The following is a 13631-nucleotide window of genomic DNA, read 5'->3' on the forward strand; positions in this document are numbered from 1 at the left end:
CCCCAACCTCTGACCTCACCGCCCCGACCCCTGACCTCACCGCCCCGACCTCTGACCTCACTGCCCCGACCTCACCGCCCCGACCCCTGACCTCACCACCGCGACCCCTGTCCTCACTGCCCCAACCCTGGTAACTCCCAGGAGCCACTGTCCTGTGAACTTGAGGCCCACGTCGATTACTTTTACCCCCACTCTCTAACCCTAAGGTCAACCTCGGAAAACCCTTCCTCCGGTTATCTTCAGCCGAGGCACAACGGAAATCAGGAACTAAAGACCTCGCTCCCACACCACGCTAGACTCAATAAGCACTCAGGTCTGACAAGGGGAGAATGTTTGCTCTCCGCCTTTTATGAAACCTCGCTGCAAATGTTTAGCATTGCGTTTCTGGATATCTTCCAGCTGAAATTTCAGAAATTAACCAATCTTATAGCACAGAAGGAGGCCATTTGGCCCATCATGGTCTCTGTTTCCGAAAGAGGTTCTGAGTAATTTCCATCCCCCCGTGGCCATGCAAGTTTCTTTTCCAAGTATTTTTGAGTTAGTTATTAGTGAACCTGGTCCCAATATCCTTTCAGGCAGCACATTCCAGATCGTAACAACTCGCCGACTAAATATTCTTTTCCTCCTTCCCTCCTCTGGGATTTAATATCTTAAATCTGCTTGCCTCTGCTTGCCTGCATTCCCTCTCAGCCAGTGGAAACACTTTCTCTCCATTATATTTCAAACCTTTCATGATCTCACTTTTTTACTGCCATCATCTGCGTCGTCACTTTCTTTATCTCGGCCACTTTATCCAGTTTCAGTTTTGTCTCTCGCTCGGCTCTGTAAATGGAAATTCAATCGACTCAAAGCGGCAGCAAAGAGATTTCAGTCAAGAACAGAGAATGCTGCAAGATCTCAGCATGGTTGGCAATGTTCGTAGGGAGTGAGTTAACACTTTGCCTCTGACTCCTCATCAGAACAAACTCGGGACGTTAACACTGTTTCTCTCCCTACAGAAGCGGCATGGTAGCACAGTGGTTAGCACTGCTGCTTCACAGCGTCAGGGACCTGGGCTCAATTCCTGGCTTAGGTCACTGTCTGTGTGGAGTTTGCACGTTCTCCCTGTGTCTGCGTGGGTTTCCTCCGGGTGCTCCGGTTTCCTCCCACAGTCTGAAAGACGTGCTGGTTAGGGTGCATTGATCAGAACAGGCGCCAGAGTGTGGCGACTAGGGGAATTTCACAGTAACTTCATTGCAGTGTTAATGTAAGCCTTACTTGTGACTAATAAATAAACTTTACTTTACTTTAACCTTCCAGAGTGGCTGAGATTTTCCAGCAGTCTCTGTTCCTGTTTCAAATTTCACAGTATTTCTTTTACTAGAAATATCAGTCACATTTCTCAGAGTCCGTCACAAGCTGCCTTCACATTGTAAATGTGAATATTCCAGAGAACAGAGAAGGAAGTTTGAAAATATGAATTCAGTTTTTTATTAAATAATAAAAGATCAGGATTCTGGAAAAGTGACCGTGAAGGTGTGTAATCACCGTACAAACCCGTCTATTTCCCATAATGTCCTTTAAGGAAGGAAACCAGCCGACCTTACTCGCTCTGGGCTTATACGTGACTACAGTGTCCACACCAACGTGGTTAACTCTCAACTGCCTGCCCCCTGAAGTGGACAGTGACTCCCAAAGTTATATCAAAAACCGCTCCGAATTCAAGAAGACAGCTCACCGCCCCCCTCAGGAGAACGAGGGGCAATACATTTTTTAAAAAAAATCATCTGTGGGACATGGGCGTCGCTGGCTGGCCAGCATTTATTGCCCATTCCTAGTTGCCCAAGGGCAGTTGAGAGTCAACCACATTGCTGTGGCTCTGGAGTCACATGTAGGCCAGACCGGGTAAGGACAGCAGATTTCCTTCCCTAAAGAACATTAGTGAACCAGATGGGTTTTTCCGACAATTGACAATGGTTTCATGGTCATCAGTAGATTCTTAATTCCAGATATTTATTTTATTGAATTCAAATTCCACCATCTGCCATGGCGGGATTCGAACCCAGGTCCCCAGAACATTAGCTGAGTTTCTGGATTAATAGTCTGGCGATAATACCACTCGGCCATCGCCTTCAGAACGACTGGAAATCACAAATAAAAACAGAAAATGCTGGAAAAACTCAGCAGGTCTGGCAGCGTCTGTGGCGAGAGAGACTCTTCTTTGGAACTCAGATGGGCAACAACTGCCGACCTTAACAGCGATGAGGGAATGAATTTAAAAAACTATTCTGATATGGGGAATAATTGGACCCAGTCCAAAGTGAAACCACTCCAGGTGCTCAATTGAAGGGACTTGAATTATCACCAACGATAACTAGCTTTTAATACACGTCTTTAACAAAGTAATACATATCACATCAGCGCTGTCCAAAAAAAAACACAACAACTTGTATTTATATAGCACCTTAAAAATCAGTAGATTATTAATTCCAGATATTGTATTGAATTCAAATTCCACCAGCTGCCGTGGCGGGATTTGAACCTGGGTCCCCAGAATATTAGCTGAGTTTATTTTGCCTCGGCAAAGCAGCCAGCATAATTAAGGACCCCACGCACCCCGGACATTCTCTCTTCCACCTTCTCCCGTCGGGAAAAAGATACAAAAGTCTGAGGTCACGTACCAACCGACTCAAGAACAGCTTCTTCCCTGCTGCTGTCAGACTTCTGAATGGACCTCCCTTGCATTAAGTTGATCTTTCTCTACACCCTAGTCATGACTGTAACACTACATTCTGCACTCTCTCCTTTCCTTCTCTATGAACGGTATGCTTTGTCTGTTTAGCGCGCAAGAAACAATACTTTTCGCTGTATGTTATCAAATGGACTGAACTTTTCTAAGGCATTTAACAGGAGCAGTTATCAAGCTAAGCTGGACATTGAGGCACGGAAGGAGATCATAGGTCAGTAAATAGAAGTCTGGTGAAAGAGAGAAGTTTTAGGAGCATCATAATGATGGTAAGAGGGCTGGAGAGGTTTAGAGAGGGAATTCTAGAGCTTAGAATCCAGGCAGCTGAAGGCACGGCCGCCAATGGTGGAATGATGGGAATCAGGGGATGCTCAAGAGGCCGGAATCGGAGGAATGCAGGGATCTCAGAGCGTTGAGAGGCTGGAGAGGTTACAGAGATAGCGAGTGGTGGGACTATCATGGTGGGACTATCATTTACCCTCTTGTCCCTTTGCCAGTTACCTTTATTTGACTGAGCTGTATTTGAAATTACATTTCCACTTAATCTTCCCTCTTCCAAGTTTAACAATCCCAGCTCCTCTCCAAAATATGGAATAGATAGGCAGGAAAAGACCTGGGCTCCAACAATCTCTCCCCATAAACCACAATGGCTGAACATTGTGATGGGACAGCTCCTCCTCACATCCCCCAGCCCCACACCTCCCTCCAGGCCCGCCCCCTCCCCCCGCCAACCCCCCGCCAACCCCCAGCCAACCCCCAGCCAACCCCCAGCCGGGTACCCCCTGCCATGCAATGTCCTGGTAGAGACATAACCACAGACCATTTGTGATAAAATCCCCTGAGAAATGTTTCTCCAACCCCTCAGCCAATGAAAACCAGTTCAGGAGATGTGATAAAAGCACATGTTTTGTAGAAGGACATTTTCCTTCGGTGTGACATCATTTCTGACCCAACCAGGGACCAGTTCAGCTTCCTCTGAAAGACCCAAGGATCTCAACATCCACGCATTCCAGAGGCTCACGACTCTGGCAAGTGATGCATCGCTCGATACTCAGGCTGGCCCTGCATGGACATGGTTTAAACTCCCTTCCTTGTTCCTTTCCAATCCGTTAAACTGAAATAATTGATTAATTCTGGAGGTAAAGTTCCTTCCGCACAGTTCACCTGCATCATGTTGTGTGGCATTACCACCCTGCGCAAGGGGACAGATAAAAAATAGACCCCCCTTAAAACTGGACATCCACGAGGGCTGTGGGTCATTAGAGGATAACCAGCGAAAGAGTAGGGCCCATTAGGGACCAAGGGGTTAATCTGTGGGTGGAGCCAGAGGATATTGGTAGAGTGTTTGAATGAATACTTCACATCCGTCTTCACCCAAGCGAATGAGGACGATGATATGGAATTCAGGGAGAGACTGAGGTTCTTGAGCAAATTGACATCGGGAAGGACAAGGTATCGGAGGTGTTGGCAGCCTTAAAAGTGGATAAATCTCCAGGTCCAGATGAATTGTGCCCCAAACGTGGTGTACAAGATTATGAGGGGCATGGACAGGGTGGAAAAGGAGCAGCTGTTCCCCTTAGCTGAAGGGTCAGTAACAAGGGGACACAGGTTCAAGGTGGGGGACAGGAGGTTTTGGAGGATGTGAGGAAAAACCTTTTTACCCAGAGGGTGGTGAGGGTCTGGAATGCGCTGCCTGGGAGGGTGGTGGAGGCGGGTTGCCTCACATCCTTTAAAAAGTACCTGGATGAGCACTTGGCGCATCAGAACATTCAGGGCTATGGGCCAAGTGCTGGCAGATGGGATTAGGTGAGAGTTCAGGTGTTTCTAATGTGTCAGTGCAGACTCGATGGGCTGAAGGGCCTCTTCTGCGCTGAATGACTCAATGATTCTATGATTAGCAGCAGCAAGATTGTATTCAGTCACAATCGGTCATCTCAGCAGCCATCATTTCACCATCAGCCATTCCCATCAATGAGGAATGTCAGGGGCAGCGCCAGGCAAAGCCACAGATGGGGTATCAGCCTGGTGAAGCTACGGCTGCAGCATGTGGTATCACCGCCAAGTCTTGGACCGATATTGGCGTTCCCACATTGTACCTGATTCAAAATCCTGAACCCCCCTCTTGGCCGCCTCTCAGATTACTCAGAGGTCCCTCAGCCTGCCTGAGGAGTTATAGAGTCATAGAGGTTTACAGCATGGAAACAGGTCCTTCAGCCCAACTTGTCCATGCTGCCCTTTTTTTGTAAACCCCTAAACTAATCCCAATTGCCTGGGTTTGGCCCATATCTCTCTATACCCATCGTACCCATGTAACGATCTAAATGCTTTTTAAAAGGCAAAATTGTACCCGCCTCTACTACTGCCTCTGGCAGCTTGTTCCAGACACTCATCACCCTCTGTGTGGAAAAATTGCCCCTCTGGACCCTTTTATATCTCTCCCCTCTCACCTTAAACCTATGCCCTCTAGTTTTAGACTCCCCTACCTTTGGGAAAAGATATTGACTATCTACCTTGTCTATGCCCCTCATTATTTTATAGACCTCTATACGGTCACCCCTCAGCCTCCTACGCTCCAGAGAGTTGAAAGCTCTTTAAGCCAGGAATCATTCTCTTCGCTCTCCTCTGAACCTTTGCCAAGGTCACAATATCAACCAGCAAGTGAGGGGACCAAAACCAGACACCACGCATCAGGTCAGAAAATGCTGGAAAATCTCAGCAGGTCTGACAGCATCTGCGGAGAGAGAATAGAGCCAATGTTTAGAATCTGGATGTCCCGAAACATTGGAGAGAGAATAGAGCCAACATTTAGGGTCATCCAGATTCGAAACGTTGGCTCTATTCTCTCTCCCTAGATGCTGTCAGACCTGCTGAGATTTTCCAGCATTTTCTGTTTTTGTTTCAGGTTCCAACATCGGCAGTGTTTTGCCTTTACCATGCGCCCAGTACCGTCTGATCATGGACTCTGCAGCAACAAAGTGATGCCTTCTGATTTCTAGGGAATATCCACATCAATAACAAACCCTGTGGCTAGAGCGACAGTTATCTCAAACTCATCATCAACCTTTCGTCTCTTGTCAGGTAATAGGAAAAGTTCAAATTTTACATGCGCATCGCTTCCACAGAATTCTTGTCGTTTTCCTTCAAGAACTCGTCAAACATGGCTGCATCTTCCTCCAGGTACTGCTCGGCTTTCTCCAGTTTCCTCTCCTCTGCTGCAGCCACTTCATCCAGTTTCCTCATCTCATCCTTCTTCATGGTCAGTGAGTACTGAACATAAATCACAAACTATTAGCTAAACATCAACTAAATGCACCCGTCTCCCACACACCCATTCCCAAACTTCCTTTCATCTCTTCCCGTTTTCCTGTGAGGCCCTGATAAAGAATGTGGGAGAGTGAATGAATGTCATGGAGGTTTACAGCATGGAAACAGGCCCTTCGGCCCAACTTATCCATGCCGCTCAGTTTTTAACCACTAAGCGAGTCCCAATTGCTCACGTTTGGCCCATATCGCTCTCTACCCATCTTACCCATGAAACTGTCGAAATGCTTTTTAAAAGATAAAATTGTACCCGCCTCTACTACTGCCTCTGTCAACTTGTTCCAGACACTCACCACCCTCTGTGTGAACAAATTGCCCCTCTGGACCCTTTTGTATCTCTCCCCTCTCACCTTAAACCTATGCCCTCTAGTTTTAGACTCTCCTACCTTTGGGAAAATATGTTGACTTTCTAGCTGATCTATGACCCTCATTATTTTATAGACCTCTATAAGATCACCCCTAAACCTCCTATGCTCCAGAGAAAAAAATCCCAGTCTATCCAGCCTCTCCTTATAACTCAATCCACCATGTCCCAGTAGCATCCTAGTAAATCTTTTCTGCACTCTTTCTAATTTAATAATATCCTTTCTATAATAGGGTGACCAGAATTGCACACAGTATTCCAAGTGTGGCCTTACCAATGTCTTGTACAACGTCAACAAGACGTTCCAGCTCCTGTATTCAATGTTCTGACCGATGAAACCAAGCATGCCGAATGCCTTCTTCACCACTCTGTCCACCTGTGACTCCATTTTCAAGGAACTATGAACCGGTACTCCTGGATCTCTTTGTTCAATAACTCTCCCCAACGCCCTACCATTAACTGAGTAAGTCCTGCCCCGGTTCAATCTACCAAAATACATCACCTCGCATTTATCTAAATTAAACTCCATCTTCATCTGTCAGCCCACTGGCCCAATTGATCAAGGTCCCATTGCAATCCTAAATAATTTTCTTCACTGTCCACTATGCCACCAACCTTGGTGTCATCTGCAAACTTACTAACCATGCCTCCTATATTCTCATCCAAATCAGCACCAATCCCTGAGGCACACCGCTGGTCTCCAGTTTGAAAAACAACCCTCTACAACCACCCTCTGGCTTCTGTTGCCAAACCAATTTTGTACTAATTGGCTATCTCACCCTGGATCCCATGTTATGTAATCTTATGCAACAACCTACCTTGTGGTATCTTGTCAAAGGCCTTGCTAAAGTCATGTAGACAATATCAACTGCACTGTCCTCATCTACCTTCTTGGTTACCCCTTCAAAAAACTCAATCAAATTTGTGAGGTATGATTTTCTACTCAAAGCCATGCTGACTGTCCCTAATCAGTCCTTGCCTCTCTAAATGCCTGTAGATCCTTGGACTAGGTGTAATTTGACAAGGAAGTATACTATGAAAGGTCTGACACTGGCAAGTTCCAAAGAAACTTGGCGTGTTTGTCCATAGATCTCTGAAGGCGGAAAGGCAGGTAAATAGGGTGGTGAAAAAGACATATGGAGCCCTCGCCTTTATCAATCGGGGTATAGATTACAAAAGCAAAGGAGTTGTATAGAACTTTGGTGAGGCCACAGCTGGAGCACTGTGTGCAGTTCTGGTCACCACATTACAGGAAGGATGTGATTGCACTGGAGGGGGTGCAGAGGAGATTCACCGGGATGCTGCCTGGGATGGAGCATTTAAGTTATGGAGAGAGGCTGGATAGGCTTGGGTTGTTTTCTCTGGAGCAGAGAAGACTGATTGAGATGTTCAAGATTATGAGGGACATGGACAGGGTGGATAGGGAGCAGCTGTTCCCCTTAGTTGAAGGGTCAGTTACGAGGGGACACAAGTTAAAAGTGAGGGGTGGGAGGTTTAGGGGGGATGTGAGGAAAAGCTTTTTTACCCAGAGGGTGGTGACGGTCTGGAATGCGCTGCCTGGGAGGGTGGTGGAGGCGGGATGCCTCACATCCTTTAAAAAGTACCTCGATGAGCACTTAGCACATCATAACATTCAAGGCTATGGGCCAAGTGAAGAAGTCTACAAGATTATGAGGGGCATGGACAGAGTGGATAGTCAGAAGCTTTTTCCCAGGGTGGAAGAATCAATTACTAAGGGGCATAGGTTTAAGGTGCGAGGGGCAAGGCTTAAAGGAGATGTACGAGGCAAGTTTTTTTACACAGAGGTTTTGTTGGTGCCTGGAACTCGCTGCCGGGGGAGGTAGTGGAAGCAGATACGATAGTGACTTTTAAGGGGATCTGGACAAATACATGAATAGGATGGGAAGAGAGGGATATGGTCCTCGGAAATGGTATGGGTTTTAATTCAGTCAGGCAGCATGGTCGGTGCAGGCTTGGAGGGCCAAAGGGCTTGTTCCTGTGCTGTAATTTTCTTAGTTCAAGTGCTGGTAAGTGGGATTAGGTGGCAGGTCAGGGCATTTCACGCATCGGTGCAGACTCGATGGGCCGAAGGGCCTCCTTGGCACTGTAGTAATCTGTGATCTCACCCATCTCTTGTGGATCCGCACATAGATAACCTTGTTGATCCTTAAGAGGCCCTACTCTCTCCCTTGTTGCTCTTTTGCCCTTTATGTAGTTGTAGAAGCTCTTTGGATTCTCTTTTGCCTTATCTGTCAAAGCAATCTCGTGTCCCCTTTTTGTCCTCCTGATTTCTCTCTTAACTCTACTCTTACATCCCCCATACTCTCCAAGGGATCCACTTGATCCCAGCTGCCTATTCATGTCATATGCCTCCTTTTTTTTGACCGGGAATGAGAGTGAGCGTGTGTGGGGGAGAAAGGCCGATGTCCCTTCATCAAATCTGATTTATTTACAATGGTTTGCGATACTCAGATGGGTAGTTCCTGGTACAGAGCGTTCACCCCAAGTGCCAGTGACCCAGATTATACTCCACATTAAATGTCTCTGTAAAGCTCCCTGATTGGTGAGCTCTTGTTCTAGTAGCTCCAACTCATGGACCTCGTTGAAGTCATTACAGTAGGACTCCACCCCTGGGGTGATTACCCACTCTCAGTCTCTGTCAATCCCTCAATCCAGGTGACCCTCTTTTGCTGTGTTACCCTTAAAGGGACAATCACCACAGTCACCATAGCTACGTTCAAAAATAAATGGTGCAGACACAGTCAAGGTACGTTCCCCCTGAAGGGAAAGGCAAGACAAACAAATCCAGAGCTCTCTGGATGAAAAAGGAGATAGAAAATAAGATAAGAAATAAAAAGTCCGTTTATGACAGGTGTCCGGGAGAAAATACAGTTGAGAAGCAAGAGGAATACAGAGGGTTCAGAGAGGAGGTGAAGAAGCAGATTGGAGAAACAAGGAGGGGTTGTGAGAAAAGACTGGCCGCCAATGTAAAGGGAATCTCAAAGTCTTCTCTGGGCAGATAAATAGTAAAAGGGTGTAAAAGTGGTGCCTGTCACAGCAATCGGGAAAAATCCTGGAATCAGACATGGAAATATTGGACTTTAAAAAGGTCCTGAATTTTTAAAAATGGAGAGACTGGAGATGGTTGATGAATGTATCATTCGCAACTGACAGGAATGACTCAGGGGGTCTGGACAGAGTGATGGAACACCTTTCGCATGGGTCCACACAATAAGGTCCCTGGCTAGAATGGCCCAGGCAGACGAGCCAGTATCAGCACCTTGGATACACCGGAATCAACTGTTCATCAGCAGAAGCCAACTTTACTGAAAATAATCACATTGGCCGCATCTCATCATCACCTGTTCCTCGCAACTCAAGGACTTGCGAATAACCTTTTCCTTCCAGTTATTCCTAATCTGTGTGAATGTAAGTGTACGTGTTTTACCATTACCTTGAACAACGTTCAAGAGGCATCTGGACAGATACATGAATAGGCAGCGAATAGAGGGACATGGACCACGTAGAGGCAAGAAAATATTAGATTAGAGAGGCATCTGTGTCGGCACAGACTTGGAGGGCCGAAGGGCCTGTTCCTCTGCTGTACTGTTCTTTATTTCTCATTGTTTTTTAGTAGTTAATACATTTACTCTATCTGAACTCAAGATTAAATTGTCTCCTTTTTAAACATAACGATTGGGTCTGAACCAGACTGTGGAGTCAATTAAAATTTTTACTGCCAACGGCACTAAGAAAAGCAGCGACTACAATGTCCTCTGGAATTTTATTGGCCAGTATGTAATAATAAAATCATTCTACGTTCCAGTTCCCGGACTCTTCCTCAAGGTAGCCAATGGCACCAAACATTCCCGCCATTTTTGCTGAGTTACCGGGATCTGCGCAGTAACTTTTCCAGGAGCTTCCCTTGATAACAAACGGTCTTGTTTCATTTTTTAATCGGAGTCACAGCAACAGCTAACTCTGGATTTCAGGGCAATGCAAAATCTGCCACCGTGCCTTACTGAAACCACCCACATGGAGAGCTCTGCATCCTGAACTCAGATTGCACGTGGGGTGGTTGCAGTCAGCAAGGCAGCTTTATTGAGAAGTTGGTCTCTGTACAAAGGCTTGGGTTAGAGTGACTAAAAACCCACAAAGCAACCAATGACATCTGAACCAACTAAACATGTGACCAGACTCTTAAAGAGGCAACACAACATCTACCCAAATGTATAACATGTTGACTCCAGGCTGCTTCTTCACCCTGGCAGTTTCACACGCTAGTGATCAGTCACATCACTTCTGGTGATGATCCACCCCAGTCCAACGCCGGCATCTCCACATCATGACTTCTCGTGATTACATAGATATATTAATATACAATGCTCGTGGCAGCTTCTAGGAATCGATATCAATATGTAACATTTGCCTCTCTTCTAAATTGAAAGGCCCCAACAAGTTTAAACTTTACTTTCCCGCTGTTCTACCTGTCCTTGCTGTTGCTGAATGATTTGAATACTGAATGTAGTCGTCTCTTCATCGTTAATATTGCAGGAGAGGTTTGGGTTGTGGAATGAGCGATATTCCTATACATTAGTAGGAACTGGTTATGATGTTTGATCAGTGAACCTTGTGCCCTGGTTGCTCTCAATGTGTTTCATGGTTTGAACAAAAGGTTCTGCCAGTCCGTCTGTAGCAGGATGTTACGGTGCAGACCGAAGATGTTGAACACCATTCTTTCAAGGAACTTTCAAATTCTTGGGGGACAAATTGAGGTTCGCTGTCGCTTACCAATTGCTCAGGGAATCCAAACCTACTGAAGATTTCTCCCAGCCTCTCCATCGTCTTCTCTGATGAAGTTGACTTCATTGTGGCAACTTCTGGCCACTTTGAATGAGCATCAACCATTACAAGGAGCAAATGTTCTCCAAAAGGTCCTGCAAAGTCGACACTTTCTCATTGCCAAGTCTCTTCCGGCCATTCCCAAGGATGCAGCAGTGCTGAGAGTAGCAGGTTTCGTACTTGCACACACGAAGAACACATTCCAATTTTCTCCTCTATTTCCGCATCCGATCCAGGCCACCAGTTTTGATAAAGGGTCATCCAGACTCCAGACGTTGGCTCTATTCTCTCTCCACAGATGCTGTCAGACCGCCTGAGATTTTCCAGCATTTTCTGTTTTTGTTCCACCGGAAATAACTCCTGGTTATTTCTTCCATTCTCACAATTCCACAATGGCCCTCGTGTAATCTTTTCAACACTCATCTTCTTGATGGTGGCAGAATGATCACTGAGCCTCCAAACAAGTCACCCTGACTGTGCTGATAACTCCAGTCTGGCACAATAAGGTTTCAAGTCAGGGTTTATGCCTGAAGTCTTCTTTTGAAGTCCCGTAATCACTGTCTTGGAGAGTGTCAGATCACTCCGGGTATACTTCACTTGTCCTGAACTGACAGGCTACTTGGTAATAGTGATCGGGAAGCCCATCTGCATTACAATGAAGACCTGGTTGTCCAAAGTTGATGGTTTGAGTATGTGCGGACAACAGCAATGACCACCTTTGCATCTACTTGCTGCCAGTGACACAATCCTGTGCGTGGTCCAGAAATTGACAATGGTCCATCAACAGTGTGAACTTTCTGCCGTACAGGCATTGCTGGAATTTCTTTATTCCAAAGATAATCCCGAACGTCTCCCTTTCGATTTGTGCGGAGTTACTTTCTGCTTTGCTCAATGTTCACAATGCAAAGGCAATGGTTCTTTCTCCATCTGATGGAATGATGTGGGAAGCTCTGCTCCATCACCATGAGGAGAAGTGTCACACGCTAACTGCAGGGGTAGGACCAAAATGCGTAAGAACTTCAGATTTGAGTAACACCTCTTTGGCTTGTGTGAAGGGGTTATTGCATTGATCCGACCACCTCCACTTCATTGTTCAAACACAACAGGTTATGAAATGGTTTTAAAATGGTTGTCAAATTTGGAACAAATCTTCCGTGTAGTTCAACAATCCTGGGAAGGATCACAGCTGGTGAATATTCTGTGATAGACTTGACCTTTGAAGGAGATTTGTGAAGGCCTGTGGCATCACTTATCCCAAATACTCAACGGAGGATTGGAATAACTCACTCTTGTCCTTACGGACTCTCAGACCAGAGTCTTACAATCTCTGGAGAGTGGCAACCAAGTTCTGAAGCTGTTCCTCTTCCTCTTTTCCAGCGACTAGGAGGTCACCCAGATAGCCCCGGACTCCACTCAGTCCACTCAGGGTCTGATCCATTAGCCTTTGAAACAACGCAGGAGCAGATGTGACCTCAAACGCCAATCTTTGGTACCAGAACAAGCCTTCACGTATCACATTTGGCGGAAGTTCCTGTAACTTCTGGTCTACATTTATTTGTAAGTAAGCCTGGCTCAGGTCAATATTGCTAAAATGTTGGCCTCCTGCCAATCCCGCAAACAAAACCATCAATATGGGCTAGTGGGTTTTGTTCCGCACACAACACTGGGTTAAGGCTGACCTGGAAATCTCCACAAATCCGTACAGATCCATCCATCTCAGTGACTGGGACTATTGGTGTGGCCCAGTCACTAATGCTGACAGGGTCCAAAACTCCCACCTTCACAGCTCATTCCAAATCAGCTTCTACTTTCAGCCTGATATCAGCCTGCAAGCATTTTGCTTGGCTTCCTCCTTTAATCTTCAATTTAACTCTGATATCTTTCATACTCCCCGATTCCCCGTCAGACACAACAGGGGGTTTCTTTCCAATTTTTCTAAGGCCTGATTCTCCATTGGTCATCAGGCTGACTTCAGGCCAGTCCAGTTGAATCTCGAACCATGTTTGACCCAACAATGTTGGATAAAGGCCCTTTACTACACATTGAGACAAATCTGCTGTTTATCCGTTAAGTTGCACAGAAACTTCAATGCAGCTCTTCAGTGGAGTGACTTCCCCCGTGTACGTCTTCAACACAATTCCTGAAGCTTTCAAGGGAATATGACTGAGTTTCTCCTTGTAAACAGTTTCTGGCACCAGCGAGACTGCTGCCCCAGCATCAACTTCCATCCTTACTGACTGTCCATCCAGCAGTGGAGTGGCCCAGTATCTATTCATAGCCCCAGCAATGGCTGGCACGCTCAGTGATAATTCATCCTCAAACTGCGGCTCACTTTGTTTCTCTTGACTCTTTTGCACAGCACAAATTATTTTTCTTTTA

The 13631-nt window shown here is 46.1% G+C and overlaps 1 protein-coding gene across 1 annotated transcript in view; it reads right to left on the reverse strand.

Moving 5' to 3' along the window:
• Positions 1 to 13631, reverse strand: part of cfap100 (cilia and flagella associated protein 100) — a 74228-nt gene that overhangs the window by 35496 nt on the left and 25101 nt on the right. The window contains exons 7-8 of the mRNA XM_078210034.1: positions 5829 to 5992; positions 742 to 822 (exon numbers count right to left, since the gene is read on the reverse strand). Of these exons, the coding sequence (XP_078066160.1) occupies positions 742 to 822; positions 5829 to 5992 (245 nt within the window). The remainder of the gene's footprint in view (positions 1 to 741; positions 823 to 5828; positions 5993 to 13631) is intronic.

Source organism: Mustelus asterias, chromosome 3, assembly GCF_964213995.1.
Source record: "Mustelus asterias chromosome 3, sMusAst1.hap1.1, whole genome shotgun sequence".
NCBI lineage: Eukaryota > Metazoa > Chordata > Chondrichthyes > Carcharhiniformes > Triakidae > Mustelus > Mustelus asterias.